Here is a 22951-nt window from a genome sequence, read left to right on the forward strand (position 1 = left end):
GAGGAATGTGGAAGTTCCCTTGAAATTTTATTTCTAAATTTATTTTTATTTCTAAATTTATTTCTAAAACTAAAACAGGGAGATAAACGGTGAGACTACAGCTGGAAGCACACATTACACCTTTGACATAAATGTTCATGAGATTCAGCAGACAGTTTCACGTGTAGCCCTTGATTTTCACATGTAAGATCAACCCCAAGAGAGTAGGAAAGAGGTACCCTGTGCTGAGGAGCAGGTAGGTAGACATCAGGGAGAGCAATATGCTGAACAGCCGCTGAAAGACAAACGTGGGGCTCAGCAACGGCAACACTGAGGAAGACACTGCAATAAAGAGAGATCCATTAGTCAAACCTGACTGCTTAATACAACTTTAAAAACTACTTACCATGGTCCTGAGGACCTCCAGCAGCTCAAAGACTGTGGTTACAGAGACACTGCTCCACTGGATTAGATTAGATTAGGAAGCCTGCCACGTTTTGAGCTGCAACTGAAAATACTGGCAGTACAGATGCAGAAATTATTCATTCACCAGCTTCTCTACTCGAAAGGTTTAAAGCAGGAATATTTAGGGAACCACAGGGGACCTGTGTGTTGTGACTCATGCCTCTTGCCTTTAACTTGCAATGCATTTCTCTAATGCAGGTGTGGGATTTCAAGAGCTGCGTGTCGCTCCTTAGTGCAGCCCATTGCTCCGCTGCCCAGTCAGCACTGGTTAGCAGAGTCCGTGCTGCCTTTAAAGAGATTCCCCCACCCAGGAAACCTCTGCAGGTGAGGACAGGGCCCAGCAGTTTGCAGGAGGTGAGGACAATTGGGAAGAGAGGAAAATGGGCTACTACTAGACGAGTGAGTAGAGAGGAAGAAAAGCAGAAGAAAAGTGGCCAGTGCTTGAAGCAAGGAAAGGGAGAACGAAAAGCATTGCTGTGATTTCGTCTTTAAATCTGATTGAAAATGAAAATTTCATGTCTTTATAAAGAAGTGTGCTGACAAATAACATTGGTGTGATTCTTCACTGCAGTACAGTGCCCTCGCGTTACTGAATCACTCAAAGACAGCACCAGCAGTAAGTCCTAATTAATAATCACTCTATTAAGGAACAGAAATAAAACCATAATATATGGAAAGCGCTCACTTGTTCTTATTGTCACAGTATACTTTAGTATTTACAGTAAACATATTGATGAAAGAGAGATAAGGCTGTTTCCAAAACCTGTGGGTCAGCATATTTCCTGGCTTTCAGCCTTGGCCACTGCTACGACTACAGAATAAGTGACTTGATTTCAAGCGTGCTTCAGCCTTTCAGCATCACTTGTAGCTTTCTGTACTTAAAAAAGGCCCAGCTCAAGGAGGACCTCCAGGGACCTCACCACAAGTCAGAACAGCTGAAAAAATATTCAGTGTGGCAAGCAGCCTCTGTGAATGACACTCAACAGATGAGATGTGTATTGCTTTCTGAGCGCAATCATAGAGGAGAGCAGATGAGTGGCTGCTAGATGATCATCAGCCCTTCCCTTCCATCTCTGATGCGACACATCAAAAGACCTGCAGGTTTCTGGCTGACCTATACAAATCTCTGAGTCTTCTGCATGCAGTTGTGTCCCCAGATTCCTCAAAATTTGGCAAGTTGCTACAACAGATTTCTACTATGAAACTTTAAAACATAATATACGTTCATTTAGAAATATCTGCTACGATAAAGACAGTTCCGAAGAACATGGGAAGCAGCTGGATTAACTTTGTAACTCCTGGTTTTACCTCTGTGTTTGCAGTTAAGATACACTGCACCAACTCTACAGTGTAACAGCTAAAGCCATCTGGGCACAGGCCTGCAGGAACCCACCATTGCCAATTCATTTGCCTGGTTCTCCAAAAACCCGTAGCTGGGGAGGAAAGAACAATTTGCTAGAAAACTTCCCAAGTCTCTTTTCCAGCATATCACTATTATGAATAAATACCCATGACTGTGTATTTCTGATTATATAAATACACACAGAGGAGCAAAACGAGAGTTCAACACCTAACAGTGTCATTCTTTCACAACTAAGCAAAAAGATGAAGAGGAATTTGACCACTTGTAATGCCACCAACCTTGGAAAAGTTACAGCAGAGACCTTGGTACCTTAATTCTTACAACGTCACATTGTAAGACGTAGCCTTGCACTACTCACGTGGTGACATGGCAGATGCTAGTTGTGGTTATGCCAGCAAGAAGGCAAGAGTACTGAGGACATGCTGTGGGATGCCTTAGCTTTTTACCTGCCTAGTTCTGCGTTTAATTATGTAAAGCAACTTCAGCAAATGCATAAAGCTCCTACCTTGTATATCATATCCACTTAAAATTATTACTTCCAGTCTGAAGGATTTTGCTAAAATATTCAATACCAACGTGGAAGCAAATGGACTTTGGGTGCATGCAGTTTACTTCTCTTTTAGCTTTATTTTTGTCATAGAAGTATCACCCAGAGCAAAGAGAATTTCTAATATACTTTTTTTCTCATAACTCTAGACCTCTCTGACTGCCCAAATCTCCTCCTAGATGAAAAATGCTCTTTTTTCGCCCTCATACAGGAGAGAAATACAACCTTTACCCTCAATTCCTGCTCCAGTGAGCCAAGCAGGACATCATTGATTTCACCGACTTTACAACTGCAAGGAACTCATTCACACAGAGATCTCCACTTAGCTACAAAGAGTCAGGAAAGCATGATGTAAAGGAAAATGCTCCAAAGAAAACGACATTACAAAGAGAGCATTGCTTACACACACGCTGATCACAATCAGTTGTATTAATCTTGAATCAGTTTGCTCGAAGAGAAGCAGGATTGCTAAAACTGACAAAACCTGCTTAAGTTAAGAGAATTGTTACCAGTACAGAAAAGTACACAATATATCAAGCAACTGGATAACAAGAGTCATAATTCTTCCATTAGGCAATGTTTAAATTCCTGGTCTTGACTTTCAACAAAGAGCTGCTATCGAACTTTGCATGGAACATGTTTAGGTGCAAAACAAATCCAACCTTCTAGATCACTCAGGGATAAACAATGTCTAAAGTTTTCTAATGGAGCCCTACAGAAAATATTTTACAGCTGCAATACCAAAGATACTGCTTTATTGTATTCCATACACCCAGAGATAATGACATTCGCTCTGTTTCATCATCCTAAGATTTTTATTTTAGAGCGGTGAAAAATCCATAGACTTGTAAATTGTTTTTTTTTTTCTTTAATAATTAGGTTCTAACATATATCAAACATACATTAGCATCATTAGTTCACAGGTATTCTGCAAGGCAGCTCTGAAAAGCACTTCCATACTCCAAGGGTCTCAGCTGGAACTCAAAATTCTACTGAAATACAGCAACAATCTTTCCTCACTTCCCTATGCTGAACTGCGTAACACCTCAAATCATCCTTATCTGGCTTCAAGTGGGGGGCAAAAAAAAAGGGAATTTATATCCCTAAAAAGGGGTCTTCAAGATATTCAGAATATTCAGAACAAAAGATAAAGCTACTTGTAAATCAAAGTTGTTTGCATTTTATTACAAACCTACAAAGAAGTAATATTTTAGAAGACTTTCTAACACATTCCTCAAAAACTCTGACTTAAGAAAGAATAGTGAACACATGTAAGAACTATTAGGAATATGTGCAAAAGTAAGCTGTTAATAAAAAAGTGTCACGCCCCCCCCCCCCCCCCCCCCGCAAATCCCACAAAGTACCAGCATACAAGTCTGGGAGGGAAGGTGTTCTTACCTAGAGTCATCCAGCTAATAATTTGATTTAATACAGGCAATCCCTGTTTGTTCTTAAGACTGTCATGGGTACTGCTCACAACGTATGTGGAAAGTGCAATACTCAACATCTAGAAAGAAGAATCAGACAATGAAACATGTAATTAATGTATGGATCTCTAGCATCCCACACTAAATATGTAAATATGCTTTAAAGTTGCATAAACACCTCATCTGAATCAATGTAAGAAGAGGAAGACTGGTACATAGTGTCGAGTATTTCTAGCTTGTTACAATTTATGCTTTTTAAAACTTCCTTCTAGTTGTTGTTGTTGTTATTATTATTACTTATGCTAGTTTAAACAAGTGCCCTGGATCACTGATTTGAGATGATACACTCTTTGTCAAGAGTCACCCCTTAAACACTCATGTAAGCCACAGCAAACATATGCCTTCGGTTTTTCAAGGAGCACTTGTCCTCAGACAGCAACCACGAAGAACTGGCAGAACCTCTGGCTTCACTGCAGCATCAGGCACAGGGTGATGGGGAAGGCTAGTGAAGGCAAGAGCTTTGCATGGGCAGCGCAGCTCCTGTAAGAGGAGAGAGCAGGAGCAGAGCAGATTGGAGGTGGATTTTAAGAGATGGAAAGAAGCTACAATCTTAGCAGACTGTTCAAATGAAATTGTCTGAACCACCTCAAGCAGAGCCCTCTGCCTTAGAGAAGCAGTGAAGCTGAAGATGATCTTTTTTTTCCCTTGACTAATTCAAGAGACACCACTCAGCCATTAAGCAGGTGCAAAAAACCTTAGGAAAATTACCCCATGAGTCAGTTATTTTTGAAAGATGACAATTATCCAAGAAAACACTTGAGCCAAGTTTTCAATTACTGCTATTTATTTACAACTCTGCAGTTCCACTAAAAGGCAAATCAAGCATGCACTGTACTTTGCAAACATATGCTTTAAAACTGCATTACAAGATATAATTTGCTGTTGTGGCTTTTTTTTAGTGCAAAGTGACTACACAGTGTTCACATCCGTAACTTTTTACCATATGAATAGCTGTCATTCCCCCACCAGCCGCAGTGGTACTTGCCCAGAGGATACTCACTTTGCAGTCAGCGTTGGTTTTTGGCTGGGTTTCACAAGTGCTCAGTATCTGCTGCTTCTGTTTAACTTTAGGCCACAAGAACACGTAACTTGTATTTCTGTGTGACGTCAATAAACTAGGTAAAAGCATTAAGCCTCCAAAAACTCAGGGAACTGGCCCCTTTAGACCTCTGATATTTGTTTGGGATGCTTTTGCTGTATTCAGACCAGATCTCTCCCCTTTGACATATCTTTTCAACATTTTAGTGTCATGAGCTCTGGTAATCCCTCTGCTATCCCCTAGCGACCGGTGAGGTCACTTTGCACTTCCTTTGTGGCATCTTCCATAATATATCTTGTGCCTTGGAAGACTGGTGATGACCTGGGCGTGTTAGTAAACTCAATTTACTGCTGCTAGATCTATGCCAGTGTCCCAGGAAGGGCTCAGCATCTGTTTTCAAGACTCTTGTGTTTGCAGTTTAAGTAATGTTCAAACTGCTCTCAGCTTTCACCAACATCTCCAGGACCATGGAACAGTGCAGACGCAACTTGGAGATGCAAACTGAGGTCCTCCAGCTAAGAACGTGTCTTCTTTCCCCCTTCATAACCTTCATCTGTAGGTCACAGCCAAAAAGAGGAAACCAAGGGTTATGTCTGCAGTCCTGGCACCTCTTAGCCAGCAGCTCTGGCTGGGAGCTCCCCTAAGCATCTAACATGATAACAAGACACAGAGACAAAGGTAGGAGAACCAGCACCATCAGCTGGACTGTATACAAGGTTGGCTGAAAACACTCTCCCTGTCCCCTAGTCCCATTGATATGACACAGATTCCTACTGTTTATTTCTCCTCCCGATTTAGAGGAGAAAACTACTGAACTGACCACCTGGGACCTACATGAAGCTCAAGCCTCCTAGGAAAAACAACTTGGCCCATTATCACCCAGTGGAAACAGCAGTGTTTTCTGTAGTGCAGCAAAAACTGGACTTCACCTGTGAAACTGCTGGCAGAGAAACCGCTGTTTACTCCAGAAAAAAAAATTAATTTGTACAGTAAGCACTGCAGCAGTCTAGCTGATGGATTAGAAATAACTCCCGTTTTCCACCATTCCTGAAGCCTTAATGACTTCTCAAAGATAGAAGTAGCATTAACTGAAAGACAATTCTGTCCTTGCCATAACAAACAAAATTCAGCAAAAAATGTTATTCCTGCTTTAATGATATCAAGAGAAACCCTGAAAAAGAAAGTTGTCTTCAGAAGAGAAAAAAAAATAATCGTAAGCACAACAGAAAGCCAAATCTCTCTCTTACTGAAATAGGAAAAGAACTGAGAAGGGAAGTGTCTTTATTCAGATGCAATTCCAAAATAACTTGTGAAGAACAACTCAGGCAAATAAGAACTACTTGAGCCTTTGGGAAATATTATCCTATTTCCTGTATGAAAATGCATCTCATCCTAAACGAGTAGATGTAAAAATTTGAGGTGAGGTGAAATGAAATGAAAGATTTAAAAGAGGGTTCTTGCACACAGACACTACCAAAACAAAGAGAAAAAGGATGAAAGAGAAAAGGGGAAAAAAAAAAAAAAAAAGAGTCAGGGCACCCTCATCAGAGAAGTTTGGTCAGATCAGTACGCCTTTTGCTAAAAGCAAAAAAAAAAAGCAACTAGAAACACCAACTATTCCTTCTCCATTGTGTAATTCAAAGGCTTTTAGTCAGAGTTGAACTTGTAAAAGAGCTTTGCAGAGTGGCTAAGGGAATTTCCAAGATGAACCATAAAGACTATGAAGGGACACTGTATTTTCCCTTCCGTTTCAGTCGACACTTGCTGGGAAAGTGCCACACAGACAAGACAGACCTGTGGCAAATTAATCTATCTTCTCATTCCCCAAACTGAAGAAACATCAAACAACCAATCTCAGTTTCCTGTCTAGGAAGGAATAACGTTTTATCAGAGGAAAGCATGACCTCCAGTGACTGCCTCCAACCACCACTTATGGGGGAGCTGCAAAAACTACTTTTAAGAGGCCACTTGTCTGGTGCAAAGCAGAAACCTGATCATGGGTGCTTGTCTACACAAATATCAGTGCCCTGATCACTGCCTGTCATTGCAAAATAGGTACGTTTCACCTGACTGGAGGATTCACCTCACCCTAAAACCCCAAACCCTCTTCCCTGTCCCCACTGAAAACTCCAACTCAAAAGAAAACATAAAGGAGAACGGGGGGATTCCATTGTCTAGAAGTACTCGTCTTCTGACAAACATTTTCCTTTCATGTTCCTGTATGATTCAAAGTAACTAAATGCAACCTAACCTCAAAACAAGTTATTTCCTCAGAAACATGTAATCCCTCTGTAATGTCCTTTTCCCCTCTCTAAGTTTGAATAATGTCCTCTCCCAATCCTTTCCTTAGCCAGAGTGTAGTGGATCTCACGTTTTCCATTCCCAGGCAAGCTTCTGAAATAAAGATCTAATAGACACCAGTAATTAGACATCACTACTGTAAAAATCCTCTGATTAAGGAGCAATTTGAAGAGCTTTACGATCTTCTTAAAGGTTGGGAGAAAAACGAAGACGTTACTCCCTGAACAAGCAGGCAGAACATTTTCATCTAATTAAGTATCTCAGGGCTCTGTGAGTGAATTTCCCAATTCTCAAAAGTTGGCTCAAGAATAGTCTGGCATTACTTTTTGACTGCAGATTTATTTCATCATCATCATCATTTGTGAGCTTCTCCACAAAGTGGAGATGCTGCAGCAATTCTGTGGTGAGTTGATGTTGGCTGGCTCCCAGATGTCCACCCAGCTGCCCCTCTCACTCCCCCATCCAGTACAATTTGTTTTCAGGCATTCCAGCGAGAAATCCACTGCTGAGTATATACTGGCAACATCCATCCTAAATGCTTAGGAAAGGAACTGCTACCTCTTTCCCACATTTAAGCTGGAAAAGTGAAGAGAAACCACAGCACATTATACGTGTGTGCGCTCAGATAAAGGCACTTTAAGCATTCATTTGTCTTTCCTCTCCTCTTTTTAACCAAATTGAGCTCCATACCTAAATCACGGATATGCATTGCTTAGCTCAATAAGAACTCCAGCATGTAAGTCATAACCAATGAAGCTGGTCCTGAAATGAAATCATTATCTCATAATAAATTAAAAAAACCCAAACAACAAAACCCAGCAGACATGCGAGGTATTATTAGACCCTTAAAGGCTCTCTACAACTTAATTAACACCTAGTATGAAAAGATCTACCTGTTTTATGAAGCTATAAAGAAAAAAAAAACACCTCATCTTTCATCTGGAGGAAGATTTAACCAACAGAAAACCAGCTCAGTATCAGTCTCACATTGTTATCCATCAGCCAGAAACTGCAAAGAAGCCCCTGAATCAGCAAGCCTGTCCTCAGTGTGCAATTCCTGCAAAGGTCACTGGAATTACATACACAGACTGAAGGCAGGACAAACTCTCAAATTCTCTGAGTATCAATCCACATAGCACAGGATGAGCTTTTGGAAACACAGCATTATGATATTTAAAAATGTGTATTACCATGAACACATGGTCCTCTTGAAACAGTCAAGGGGAAAAAAAAAATCCAAGGAATAATCATTTTCTTCTTGAAAATTGTGGCCTTGGTAGGAACATGTTCTAGAAAGTATGCGAAAACTTGCACATAAAAGTCATCTAACATTCAGAATTACTGAAAAGTAGCAACTGACCTGATAAAAATGTACTTTCAGATCTTCGTTATTTCTGTACTTATTGTTGCTTTTACAAAGAGATGCCAATGAGAAGCAAGAGATCAAGAGAGTCAGCAAACCAGTTGCTATTCTGTAAAAACAAACAAAAGAACAATAAAATCCCAGGAAATATCATCAAAAGGTTCAGGAAATTTTCATAGAAGTGTTCTTCACTAAGATGAAAGAATTCATTACAGTATCAGGACCGAACACACTAAGGAAACTTCAATATCCAGCTTTGGAAAAACAAAATCCAATCCAGAATCAAGTGTGGTGTTTGGTTTTTTTTGTAGTGGTTGGGTTTGAGGGTTTTTTTGGGGGTGGGAAGAAGGGTTTGTGGGCTTGGTTTGTGGGTCTGTTTTGTTGGGAGTTTTTTGTTTGTTTTTTTGTTGGTTTTTTTTTTTAATACAAGCTTGCTGTCTACAAATGCAGTTAATGCCCTTTTCAAGGCAGTGGCAAAAAAAAAGCTATACTCAAATGTTCTAAAGCTATACTCAAATGTTTCTAAGCTCTACTCAAATGTTCTAAAGAATAAAAAAAACTCAGTTTGGACCAGCAGAAATACATATATGTGTAGATATAGTTGAGAGGTTGTAATACAAAAAAATCAAATCTGTCCTGGATATTTCTAATGTGTCCAAGCATCAAGACTAACAAGGGTTTTCAGTGGATAGATTTAAATCACGGTGAAAAACACTGAGGCAGAATGTCAATAATTTTGAAAATATCTGGGCTCATAATTCTATCTGCAATCATATACTACTGCTCAAATCCCTTATTTTCCTGAGTATTACACACCCTGGCTCTGATGGGGCACAGTATCTTCTGTCAGACAGCAGAAGGAGCCATCACAGTCTAGGTCAACTCAAGCATCTCTCTGCAGTAACTACAATGATACCACGAGCCTAATGCCTCCCGGCCAACCAACGGGATTGCATCCAGGTACGAGAGAACGCTTGTGCAATGAAAGAGTAGCTCACAAGAGGAAAAGGACAGACAAAGATGCACTAGAAAAAAATGCAAATCAACAACTGTAGAAAATCAGACAAGCAACACCAGAAAGGAAGATGCAGAACAGAGAAGCAGAAGAGGAAAAAGAAGAGACAAAGGAATCTCCCGGAATAACCCGGTAGGTACAGAGTGCTATTCAAAGACAGAGTATTCAAAATTAGACAGAGGAATTCAGAAAGATGCTGTCAAAGTAAATTGCTTTTGAATAAATGCTCTTATTCACATATGTCAGTGCTATTTACTGTGTTTGCACCCCAGTGAAGCTCCTTCTTTAGTGATGACCTTTATTTTCACATAAAATCTGCAAATTTTTGTATTGTGAGAACCGTTTCTCTCTACCAGAAATTACAGAGCAATACAAAGAACAAATGGATGTGGGAAAAGAATTAAAAGCTTATTCTCATTCACATTAGTGAATAACTGAGGTCTCTGTAATCATGTTATTTAAATTCTGAATTTCAATACCTGTCTCAGCCAGCTTTCAATAATACAATACATCACATACATCAGAAGTCAGTCTAACTTTGAATATTAAAGAAGGAAATAAGTTTAAAGATTAAGATAAGATTCTTACACCAGAGGGATGTTTGGTTCTCTTCCTACAACCGGCATTAAAGGAAATATTGCTAGGAGCACACACAGAAGAGTCCAGATCAATGCTGTTGTCTAAAAGAAGAAGAACAAATGGGATTTTTTTGGAGGTCATGTGGACAGAGAATTGTTTAATCAGAAAAAAATACTTCAGTAAACTGTACACTACTTCAGTAAACTACACTAACTGTAGCATCTCCCACAGGCAAAAAAAAAAAACAACCCTGCAAAAAAACCCCACTAACCTCATCAGAACCAACCACCTCTTCTCTAGCAATACAATAATATTTTCCAGTCTTTGCATCTGACTGCCATTTGATTTAACTTCCACAATCATTTAAGTAGTTCCCTACATTCTTTGCTAGGAGAAAAAAAAAAAAAACAAAACAAAACCAAAACCCAACCTATTCCAGGTATTTTACTTTAGATAAAGACATTAAGAGCTATATCACTTAAAATTTTCAAGCTCAAGTTAGACTCAAGTTCCTGAAAGGAAATTTTCAGTGCCACAAAACATCATCTGCATATACCCAGCTTTAAGACAAGTTACTTCATTATCCAATACAATAAAAAAATTGTAAATAAACAAATACAAGCCTCCATCTTGGCAGTTGTTGCAGAGCAAGACTTAGCAATTTGACTCCATTTTTTTTTTTGGTTTTAATTAAAACATTCATGTCACCCCAGAACTCTAGGTTTTAGGTATCCTGTGAAATGAGAGATGTTTGAATACACTAATGGAAGAAACGTCCCTTATATTAAAGGTTAGGCCATTTCACACTCATATCTACAAAAGTGGAGTTTTTTCCTGGGAAAAACAGTACAGAAAGCTGCCTCTGAGGAACAATGTGTGTGCCAGCTGATTGCAGGCCATAATGAATTGACAAGTGTTTTTCAGGTTGTTGTTTGTTTGTTTTTTTTAACTAAATGATCACATTACTTAAACAGTGGCACTTTCACCAATCATGCATGTCAACACTTCTGCCACTGTGACAATTTGATAAATGATGTGCATTCCATCAGATTTTAAGTCGAGCATTTTTTTAGTTATCATTAACAACAGCAAACTCAGAGCTACCCCAAAATTCTTCAGCAGCCTTATTACTTATCTTGTATAACAGATCTATCCAGATCACATGAAGCATCCCTGCCTTGCTACGTGCTGCTCATGACAGAGACCAGAATAAGAGCATAACTGAACAAGAACCACAAGCAGCACTCAAAAAGACCAGTCCCAGTATTCCAAGATGTAATCCAGCTGTCAGCCACTTCAAATGCTCTTTTGAAGTAAAGCAACACAGTACCTTTGCTTGAAACCACAGCTGTGTGATCACTGGCCAGCCAGCAAAGACGAGGAGACCAACAGTAAGAGTAGAGCGGTAGAAAAAGCTCAAGACCTAATTAAAAAAAAAAAAAAAAAATCCAACAAAAGACTGAAAAATAAGCACATTAATAAAACTTACAATTTCTCAAAGAGGTGGAATGCTGGTGATATACAGGGATAAAATACTTACCAGTATTTCAATTCCCAGTGTACAAACCACGAGGAATCCTACAGACTGACTGATATGAAGTGACAGGAGATTGGCAGCAAGGTCTCGAATAACAGGAAGTCTGTTCAAAAGATGGAATAAGACAGTAATTATTTCTAAAAAAAAAGAAATAATATTGGATTTTACTTTTGAAGGGAGGGGAGGGGGTCAGAGCACAAGAAATGTTTCAGGTATTGCTGATCCTGCCTGCTGTTTAGAAACAGAGTGGGTGATGGCCTGAGGCTCCTTCTGCCCAGTTTTACTTGATATAAAATCTACAATAAAACCCTCCAGCTTTTTCCTCTTCCATTTCTGGGACATCTTCACCAGTATTCGGACAAGCTTCAGAATACTCTTTATCCAAATTGACTCCGAGTTTGTGAACGCTTTTGGTTATGCTGTGCATAATGCCTGTCACGACTGATGAAACATTCAGAAGCTTTAGAGAGAGAAAAAAATTGCCAGTTAACTTTTCCACTGTTGTACTGGGTTTACATGGCAAGACTGGGGGGGGGAGAGGGGGGGAGGGCGCTGCAAAAGTGGTTTCTGTAAGAAGATGGCAGAAGCTTCCCCTATGCCTGACAGAGTCAATGCCAGCCAGCTCCAAGATGGACCCATGGTTGGCCAAGGCTGAGGGCATCAGTGATGGTGGCAGTGCCTCTGGGATAACATTTAAAAAGGGGCAAAAAGAAAAACAGCACAAGAGGAAACTAACTGGAGAGAGGAGTGAGAACATGAGGAGAAACAACTCTGGAGACACCAAGGTCAGTGAAGGAGAAGGGGGAGGAGGTGCTCCAGGCGCCAGAGCAGAGATTCCCCTGAAGCCCATGGTGAAGACCATAGTGAGACAGGCTGTCCCCCTGCAGCCCATGGAGGAGAATGGTGAAGCAGAGATTCATCTGCAGCTCATGGAGGACCCCACACCAGAGCAGGTGGATGTGCCCCATGGCTAAGTCTGCACTAGAGCAGGCTCCTGGCAGGACCTGTGGACTCACGAAGAGAGATGCCCACACTGGAGCAGGTTTGCTGGCAGGACTTGTGACCACGTAAGGGACTCACGCTGGAGCAGTCTGCCTCTGAAGGACTGCACCTTGTGGAGGGGACCCACGCTGGAGCAGTTCATGAAGAGCTGCAGCCCATGGGAAGGACTCACATTGGAGAAGTTCATGGAGAACTGTCTCCCATGGGATGGACTCCATACTGGAACAGCAGAAGAGTGTGAGGAGTCCTCGCTCTGAGAAAGAGGGAGCAGCAGCAACAACGTGTGATGAACTGACCACAACCTCCAATTCCCATCTGCCTGTGCCGCTGGAGGGGGAGGAGGTAGAGAAAAATCGGGAGTAAAGTTAAGCCCAGGAAGAAAAGAGGGGATGGGGAAGTTTTTTTTTAGGATTTGGTTTTATTTCTCATTATCCTACTCTGATCTGATTGATAATAAATTAATTTTTCCCAAAGTCAAGTCTGTCTCACTTCAGACCTGAGTAACAGTAATTGATGAATGATCTCTCCCTGTCCCCATCTTGCCCACGAGCCTTTGGTTATATTTTCTCTCCCCTGTGCAGCTGAGGAAGGTGAGTGACAGAGCAGCTTCGGTGGGCACCTGGCATCCAGCTGAGGTCAACCCACCACAAGTGTTTTATGAGACAGCTCATTATCTAACTTCATTTGGCCTCATTTTCTCTGAATAATACCACCTTGGTATCTACAGAACTGCCAGTAGATTAGGTAAGTAATAGAAATCAGAAGGTAACATGTATTTTTGGATGTGGAGTAAAAGGAGACCCAAACAATGCAAGTTTGTCTCAATATCAGAGTGTAATTCTCAACACGACCAGCACGTTTTCCAAAAGCAGCTGGAGTTCAGCCTACTTGACACTATGCAGGATCAGACTATTTCAAAATTACTGAAGAAAAGGAACAACCTGTCCCATTTTACAAAAGAAGTCAGCTGCTACAGGTATTTGCCCAAGATTTTAACACTCTCTTGCTACCGTTATGAGAGTACTAAAACAATTTTGTCTTGGAAAAACATTAATTTATTTTTGCTAATAGAAAAGATATCCTCTAGAACTGGCAGCTGTATCAGTCTGTTTGGAAACTACTCTATATGTCAAGTGAAACATAAACCATGGTCCTCTGGAATGTCTCAAGCAGCATTTCAGGAAGTTTAATAAAATTCCATCTAATTTTTTCTCCCAAACTTAGGGGTAAAATTTAATTATCAACAAAAAGGAAGAACAGATCTGGTTTTATGAAGCATTCTTTGAAAAGTGTATACTTTACTTACTCTCTCACAACTGCATACCATACTGGTACTGGCAAGAGACAGTACACATAGTATGTCCAAGGACATGTTTGAATCAACAGGAAAAAAGCTATTATCATTCCAGCAAAGGCAAAACCGTAGAAGAGAACAGTAGATTCCTGAAAAACAAATGGTCAAATATTCCTGAAACAGCAATAAAATGTTTTAAACTACATGCTATTTTCCATTTGTTAGTTACACAGTAAAGCAAATGTTATTTTAACACACCCAAGCTGCCTTGTGTCTATGTACACAACTCTGGACACTGTTTCCAGCCAGATAAAAAAAACAAAACCTGCAGGATTTGAAGATGTAATTCTAAATATGTCTCTACATAATGTCCTGCAGTAAAATCTGCACAGGCAAGGCACACTTGTACAATGCGGAAGCCCAATGTATGCAAAGTTATTTATGTTCAATGGATACTTGAAATGCAGTGGAAGTCAGAGATGCTAAGGGTCTTGGAAAAAACAAATCTCTTAAATTTAGATTCTAAAAACAGACTTGGAGCATAACATCTTGAGTTCAAGTTCATAGCATTACAGTCAAAACATTTAATGAAAATTCCATTAGCACATTTCCTCCTCCTGCCCAAGACATCTGTAAGAGAACTAAGCAAATTAAAATATAAAGCCTTAATTCCTACTGGAAAAAAAGGCAGCTTTTCAGGATTTAGGGACAGCTACTGAAGGAGGCTTGCAACCAGCCTTCCACAGGAGAGATGGCCTTACTCAAAGATCCTACAATTTCAAAATATAACAAAGGACTAGAGTCGCATGGCACTAGAAGGTTCCTAGCATAGCTAGAACTGTATTCTATTTAATCCTAGCCTACACCACCAGCTTTGTGGTTTTTGTTTTGTTTTTAAAAATAAATAGGAATTAGAACATTCTCCCTGCCATGTAATCAGAGAAACATGTTCTCAGACAGAGAGCTGTAAGGAAGAACATCAAAGAGAGAAAGGAAGTTTTTAAAATGGGTAATCTCAACCAGGTAGACTAGTCCTTAATCACGTAGAAGCAATCTCTTGTCTGTGCAAAGAGAAGCATTAAACAATCACTCTGCATCTGCCTGTTACCTGGTCATTGAACCAGAAGAATTACTGGTAAGGGAAGATTATGTACAAATTTTAAATAAACAATTTTATCTTTATGTATCGCAACGTGACGTAGCAAAGTCATCAGTGCCTTGTGTAGGTAATGAGTGAAGACGTTGTTTTCTTCTACACGAACGCCAGGTTCTTGCTGTGAGTTATGCAGACAGCTGCACGACTATGTTAAATATGCTGAGACAAAAAGCCATTCAATTAGCAGCTCACAAAAACGGGTTAGCATTTTTTCTTGGCCCCCCCCGTAACTGACACACCACTGCCTTGATTTAAACTGACAGCAAATGCAAGTTCTAAATGATTTTTAAGATAGAATTTCTGCTAAGATATGCCATTAAAGTAAGAAAAAATGTCATATGGAAAGCTGACCTAAGGCAATTTTATTAAAGTTTTACATTTGCTGACGTACAGATAGAATGAATATGTATAGATATGATACGCAGACAATGTAATTTATCACTGAATGAGTAAACAGATATAACCAACATTTTATTCCACATCGAGACATAAATATTATAGAGTCCAATACAGTTGGTCATGCATTGAAAATGGAAACCAGATTCGCATTTTGTGTGGATGTTTAAAAATAGATTAAAAGGTTAGGCTTCTTGCTAAGCAAAACAACACACTACTCTACAAGAAAAAAGTTTTTGCATATGCAGCATAAGACGCCCAAAACTTTTAAGGATGATATATGCAGGATATGTAGTTTCATTACTCAGAGGCTCCTTTCAGATTTTATAAGGCTGTGCTTTGCAGAAGACTATTTGTCAATGGTAGATTAGCTTCTCAGCAAAATTGGGTAAGTAGCTCCAATATTAGCTATAAACCAAATAGCTTCCATATATGAAGCATTAGCCTCACACTGCATTTAGGAGCACTAAAAAAAGGTTTCTACAGAAAAAGGCCTCTTACTAAAACTGGGGAAAGAAAAATTCTATAGACAAAGAACTAAGAAACCTAATTTTTTTTTCTACCAGTGTGACTAGCATAAAATCTGTCTTCAACAAGTAAAATCAACATATCAAATGAAAATCTGATGTCAACCAAAAACGTGAAGTTTTTGCTTAACGTAGTTACTAATACGCCTGATACTCAGTCTATTTATTGTCATTATTTTGTTCATATCTAACATAACATGCAGTTATTTCTTCTCAGTTACATTTGATGAAAGAAAACCTAAATCATGCAGCACAGCACTTATGAATATTTTCCATTTCAATTTTGTTTGATCATTTTCATTAAAGGCCAAGACTATCTCATTTCAGACAGTAGTAAAAACCTCAAGATAGCATGATAGGAATTTTCTGAGAGTAATATATTGAAGGCAGTAAAGATGCTAAGTGAGCGCTCATTCTCATTTACATTACCAAATGAAACAATTCCTTTTATTCTGAAACTAATTCTTGAAGTTTGGGAGATTCTCCCACCCCCAAGGCTTTAATTCTTCTCTAATGAAATAGTAGCTTTTTGCCTGTTCACCTTTTTGAGGTAGCTCTCCCTTCTAATGAATGACTGAAGGTAAATGAATTTCTGAGGATTTTGTACTCTGTGAAAAATCAAACCATAATAATTTTGTCAAAAAAAGTCTCCTTCCTCTTTGATGTCTTCTGCTGCACCCTTGGAAATCACAAAGAGCAAGATGATCTGTGAAACCACAGTTCACCTTTCTATTAAAACAGGTTATACATTTTAAAAATGTCATGATTCGACTGCACAGCTTCTGAAAACTGATTTCACGTTGCCAAAGAGGACAGGAATAAAATAATATACATGCTATTTTTTTTTGGCCTTCCAGTAAAGAACAAAAATCAAAATGGAAGCCTGACGTCTGTACTCTTCCAAATAAGTATTGCTACAACAGAGTGCTGACTTCACCACAATTAATGCTGAAAATTGATCTCTGATTAGAGACAGACTCTCTAATAGTTTTAAATCACTACGTTTGCTTACACTGGCACGAGCATCTAGTAAAACGCATGGCTGCAGGAAGGAAGAAACTGAGGAAGCACAGTACTACATACTCAGACTTACACTGCTTAGCAATACTGATCCTAATAAATGGACCACACAGTAACGCTCCACGGGATTACAGTACCTGGAAAACTCCACAGCTTGCCAGTTGCCACATGTAGTGAAAAGAAGGAAAAGGTGTGCAATTGGGTCTCCTGCACAGAGAGACCGAGCTTACATATAATGCTGAAAATGGATGGAAAAATATCATGGCATGTTTCCGACCTACCTTCTTATTAGCCTGGACAGCCCTGGTCAAATTGGTGTGGGTCTTGATAATCTCCAAAATCACGTAAGTCGTCCAGCCCACAAAACCCATCGCGATACTTAGACCCAGGAATAATCTATCGTAAGTATGGTAATAAGACAAGCCTTCCAAAGCCAGGTTGATCAGGGTTTTGCACAGAGATATCTAGAGGTAGACAAAAAAACACATAAGCAACAGTTTAAAATTGTGTAAGCCCCTTTCCATAAACTGACCTAACTGACAGCAAGCAGAGCTCAAGCAGCTTTATCACTCTTGGCACGCGTGTCCTCTCCGCGCACAGGTATAGCGCTTTGGCCAGCACCAACTGCTGGAGTACACGACTGCTTTGGACTCCTGTTGGACACAAAAGCTACACAGACAGCACACCTTGAGCACCACCTGCTACCAAGTGTCACTTGTTTTTTCCATGAGCATTTGACCATATATATATACACACCACTATAAGTGACCCCCAAAGGAAACCAGTCATGTGCTTCTGAAGGCACAACATGTACATAAGAGAAGGATTAGGGATGCAGCTGAGACATGGTCACTACCCACAGCCTGAAAAACTTGCTTCCCAGAGTTTGATGTCCTCCACTTCACAAGTACCTGATACTCCCAGCACTTTGCCTAAGCACCAGCGGTGAATTCAGAGACTGAACTGGAGTCTCAGTTTCATTCGCAAAACAGCTGCTGGGAGCTCTAAGGATGCGAATCATTGGGACACAAGGGTGGCACCCCGTCTGATCACTGGTCCCCTTACTCAGTACCTCCACTGGGGAGACACCATGATAAACACAGTGTTTTCCCCCACCATGAGTGTCATTCCTTACACAGAGGCTTGCTGACCCCTGTGATTTACCCAAAGATGGGAAGCTCAGCTGTGCAATTTGTGGTCACAGAGGATTCTCTGGCGATTAAAAGATCTGTAAGGAAGAGTATAAGAAGAAGCTGAGCTTACATGACTATGTTCCTCTATATGTCCAGGTATCCAGCTGGGACTTAACAGCAACGACCAACAGAAAAAGGTATGTCAACTACTGAAAAGATCACAAGTCTGCCAATGGGCAAACTCACCCAAAATCACGCCGTTCCTGAGGATATAATGATGAACACATATTTGCAATGCAAAGAGCAGCAGTGTTGAGGGAGCAAAGAATCATGTAGACCCCAGCAGCTAGACCTTTCTGCATTGTGATACAGGAAGCTGAGGATACCCAGGGCACAGGCACAAGCCCGATGTGTTAGTGATCAGGAGTGAAGTTGGACACACAGGGCACTCAGGTGAACAAAGGGTAAAATTTACGTATAACCAACAACACAAACTCACAGGTTCTACAGCTGAAATGTATAAAATGTCTCCTGTAAGTAAATGTGTGACAGCTTAGAAGTAGTAGTAGGAAATCAAGAAGAAAATCTGCTCTCACAGCAAAAGAAATCCATTGATTTAAGCTATTTCTAATTTACAATGAGGTAAATAAAAAGGCACAAGGTATAAAATAGATTTAAATGTCCTGTGCACAAAGTAGTAATTATTACCCCAAGAAACATATTAGGGAAAGAGCTGAACCCTAACACACAATGGAATTATTCTTCTATGCATCTGGCAAGTTAAATGTAATCCTACATATTCAACTTTTTCCATGTACTTTTTAACACAAAGGTCAGTGACCAAACCAAACTTGTTAAAATGAAAGACTTCTTTGTATCATTTAGCTTTACAAATTGTTTCTGTGAAAGTCAGAACACAAGTACTGGTGAACTGCACCCATCAAGTACCCTTTTGCACAGTGAGTGGCAATAAACACTTAGGAAAGTAATACTGGAACTGGGAAGCACAGAATGATTCCACACATGGCTCCCAGTCTCCGACAAACTGAAACGTGAAATTTAAAACAAGAACAGCCAGTTCAGGTAAAAGAACAAAACAAAACAGGATCTACGATGGAGCAAGATATCATAACTTTTCATGCAACTAGCAGCCTAAGAAGTGTGAACAGGAACTACCTTCCTCAGTTTCTCTCTCAATTTACCCTTTTTTTACAGCTAAAAATAAAAACATACACTGTATGTCAGTGTACTATGCAAAGGTAACTAACAGTCTGAGAAGCACGAGAAAAAATTCAGCAAGTCACTATTATTAGAACTGATGTCAAAACGCAAAATTTTGGAGACTTACAGTGGGATTTTATTTGTGTTAATAAGTGAGATGTGCATCATGAGAAAGGAAAAATGTTTTATTTCCCAGTTTCATCTCAAGTTAAACAAATCTAAATATTTTCATATAATAGAAGTTCCTGTGAAAAGTTTCTAGAAGGCATATAGCCAAACCAGACTTACCGCTTCATCGTACTTCTGCTGCTGAATATATAGTCTCGTTTTCTTTAAAAAGTTCATCTGCTCAGAATCAGAAAGCGGTCTGTACAACAATACAAAGAGATATTAACATTTCTTCTTTTCACGAGCAGAGGAATAGGCAGACAAAAAGTTAACTCTGCAATAAAAAAAAAATTATCTGGAATGAAACATACCAAAATACTCTGAACATCATTAGAGGTAATTAGGTAATCGGAACTAATCCATTCCTCTACATTCATTTCCATACTTGTGTAAACACTGCTGCTAACATCCCAAGATCTCTGCATTGAGTCATTTCTTTATGCAGGTGTTCCCATCTAATATTGCCGAAAATTCTCTCTCTTGTGCATGACTGACCATTGCTCTGGCCAAGCAGCACTGCACATAGAGGTAAGCAATTTAACTCGATTCAATAGCTAGTTGCAAGCAGTTCGTAACCCTGTCAGTGTAGAACAAATGGTTCAGGTTCCACGCTAACAGTGGATGATGCCTAACAATATTCTCTTCGGAAAAATAAGAGCTCCTGCTACACAGGGAGCTATCTGCAGAGACCCCAGAGCAAGGGATAACGCAGTCACCTGGCTACACTGAGGTCAGTGATAAAAATCTCTTGGATTTTAATGACTTCGATCATCAACACAAATACTGGTACAATTCTTCCCTTACAGAAAGGAGCAGCACAGAGAAACAAGCCAGTCGACTAACCTGCACCAAACGAAGAGGGAAGGAGCCATTTTTCCTGTAGCCTTTTTTCCCCGTAGCCTTTTTTCCCAAGTTAAGGACGGCAGCAGGCCAGAGGATGCCAGGCTTACCCTGGGCAAGTTATAAGCCACAGCACAGTTGCCGTCACTCTTGGCACCACAAGCAAACTCCCACGGGTCACGACTTTGACAGCAGCAGTTTTCCTTCACGCCTTCCACAGCCCCACTGCGGCACAGCATCACCTCCCCAGCCCCTGATGGCCCTCCCTCGCACACACTCCTTCACCTGCCTCACACGCAACCACCAACTTCATGCTCCAGGCTGTGCCAAATCAGGACCAGCTCTGGGGTCCCACTCCTACTCTCTGAATCAGCAGCCATCACCTGGGCGGTCACTCAGCTGAACCACGGCAGCAGGTCTTGATCTTATGCAACTACTGCGTGGAAACGTTCATTCCTGCAGCTCCCATCAAACACTTGGGAACCACTGGGCACACCCAGAAGCAGTTGATGCATCATCAACAATACATATGTATCATATATTAAGCCTCGAAATATATTAAAAGGATTCCGTGTCCGAACAATCTGAATTTTTATTACTAATAACAGCATCAAAACACTCAAGGATGAGTTTTGATACTCAAGTTTCCTTCAGTTCAGAGCACAGCAGTGTCGTGCAGGAGTCTCCTAAAACATATTGGATGATAGCAGCAGCAATGTATCTTACTTTTGAGAAGAGTAAATGAAATGACTGTATTAAAAACCATTTGAGACTCTTCAATCTGGAAAAGAATCAAAGGATGGCATCCATAAACAGGTAGGAGGAGACAGGTCCCGTGGAAAAAGAAGAAGGGAGGAAAAGATGATGACAAGGTGATGGTATAAGTGTTTGATCACCTTAACTTTGGTGGGAAGAACAAAGGATTTTAGAAAACAGAGTTGAAAAAAAGCAGCGTGAGCGTTGGTTGTTCCTGCACGTTCGTGACACATCGCTGTGAAAGCCAACCTTACAGCTCCACGGGCTGCCAGCAAGTGCTCACCACGGCTGGTGATGATTCAGGTTCAAATCAATTCTTCAAGGAGGTGAACCAGGCCTAAGTACTGTGTCAAGGAAATCTGTAACCTTCACGTTTTGCTAAGTTTTTCGGCAAGGAAAGGGGAGCAAAACATCAAACCAAGATGAGAGTTTTCACCATGAGTCGAGATTAATAGGAGGAAAAAAGGTAAGGATTTTTAAAAATCTAGAATAAATATTAAGCAACTCTATTTAGGACTTAAATACATCCAGGATGTTCCTGTGCTCGCTGTCTCGTTTTTATTGTTTTCCACATACTATTTTCTGTGGATTTTACCCTTGACATATTCAATGCAAATTTTTAGCACGATAAAAAAGCCTTACTTTTATCTTTCTCTTTATATCTTCAGTCATTTAGCTAAAAAGCCCTTAATTATCTTTTTATTCTCAACAAATAATTTTATTATTAATGAACAATAGTCTTTACCTAATGAACAATAGTCTTTACCTATTCCTTCTTAGATGACAGCACCTGGGATCTCTGTACATGGATGGTGTAACAGAATGAATGGGGTTTTTAAACTGTAAAGCTCCAGTAAGTCAAAGGCAGAAGGCAATTATTTTGTCAAATGGGGTTACCATTAGCAGGTGCATTGTTAATTTTCAGTAGCTAACATCATACCACATATTTTACCCTACTTCCATATGCATGCTCTTCAAGATGCTGAATTTACAATTGTCCACAGATTGTTTTCATCAAGTTTATGAATTCTACCAGAAACTAACGACTGTACAGTACATAACTGCATCAAAATGCAAGTTTGCCTCTGAATGCAAGGTCTGATTGTCGTCTTAGATATATTTTGCCTCCATATTAAGCAAAAGCTCAAAGAAGTGATCAAAAATTTTGCATCTCACACCAGACTAGAAAGAAGAGTTACCATTTATTATGATGATCTCTTAGTTAGAGGAATGGATATAGCTCACCACAAGTAGTTTACCATCCATTGAGGACCCTGATTCACTTCCTAAAGCTGACAAAGTAGACCGGAGATTTTAAAGGAGCCCCTTGCAAGATGCAGCAGAAAGCAGGAACAGACAAAGCTGAGCCAAGAACAGACATGGAAAGTTGCCAATAGAAAGAAGGCAAAAACTCTAGAAATGGCAATTCTATAAAACCTACAAGACAAACAACAAAACCACAAGGAAAACTTAAATCTAAGAAGTTAAAGCTTGAACTATTCTCAGCACCACTTAATTTTAACGCAAACTATTTAAAAGGTTTTGAATATAAGACAGATAGTGTTAGAAAAGAATAAACTGATGAGTTATTTCTCTGTATTTTAGTATGCAGTGAGCCAGAGGCACTACTAGTATGCCAATGTATTCTCAAGGTCATGTAATGCACGCATCCATGCAATTAATATTAATAGTAATAAAGAAAATTTATTGATCAGTACTAGAAAGATTCTGAACTCTATAAAGAAAACTAAGTTAGGTATGTA

The 22951-nt window shown here is 39.8% G+C and overlaps 1 protein-coding gene across 1 annotated transcript in view; it reads right to left on the reverse strand.

The window, feature by feature from the left end:
• The window catches only part of PIGN (phosphatidylinositol glycan anchor biosynthesis class N), a 104126-nt gene that overhangs the window by 20240 nt on the left and 60935 nt on the right, over window positions 1-22951 (reverse strand). The window contains exons 13-21 of the mRNA XM_086608958.1: window positions 19713-19791; window positions 17352-17534; window positions 13984-14120; window positions 11679-11778; window positions 11469-11561; window positions 10148-10239; window positions 8542-8653; window positions 3753-3861; window positions 219-321 (exon numbers count right to left, since the gene is read on the reverse strand). Of these exons, the coding sequence (XP_086465084.1) occupies window positions 219-321; window positions 3753-3861; window positions 8542-8653; window positions 10148-10239; window positions 11469-11561; window positions 11679-11778; window positions 13984-14120; window positions 17352-17534; window positions 19713-19791 (1008 nt within the window). The remainder of the gene's footprint in view (window positions 1-218; window positions 322-3752; window positions 3862-8541; window positions 8654-10147; window positions 10240-11468; window positions 11562-11678; window positions 11779-13983; window positions 14121-17351; window positions 17535-19712; window positions 19792-22951) is intronic.

The sequence above is a fragment of the Tauraco erythrolophus genome, chromosome 3 (assembly GCF_009769465.1).
Source record: "Tauraco erythrolophus isolate bTauEry1 chromosome 3, bTauEry1.pri, whole genome shotgun sequence".
In the NCBI taxonomy this organism is placed as follows: Eukaryota; Metazoa; Chordata; class Aves; order Musophagiformes; family Musophagidae; genus Tauraco; species Tauraco erythrolophus.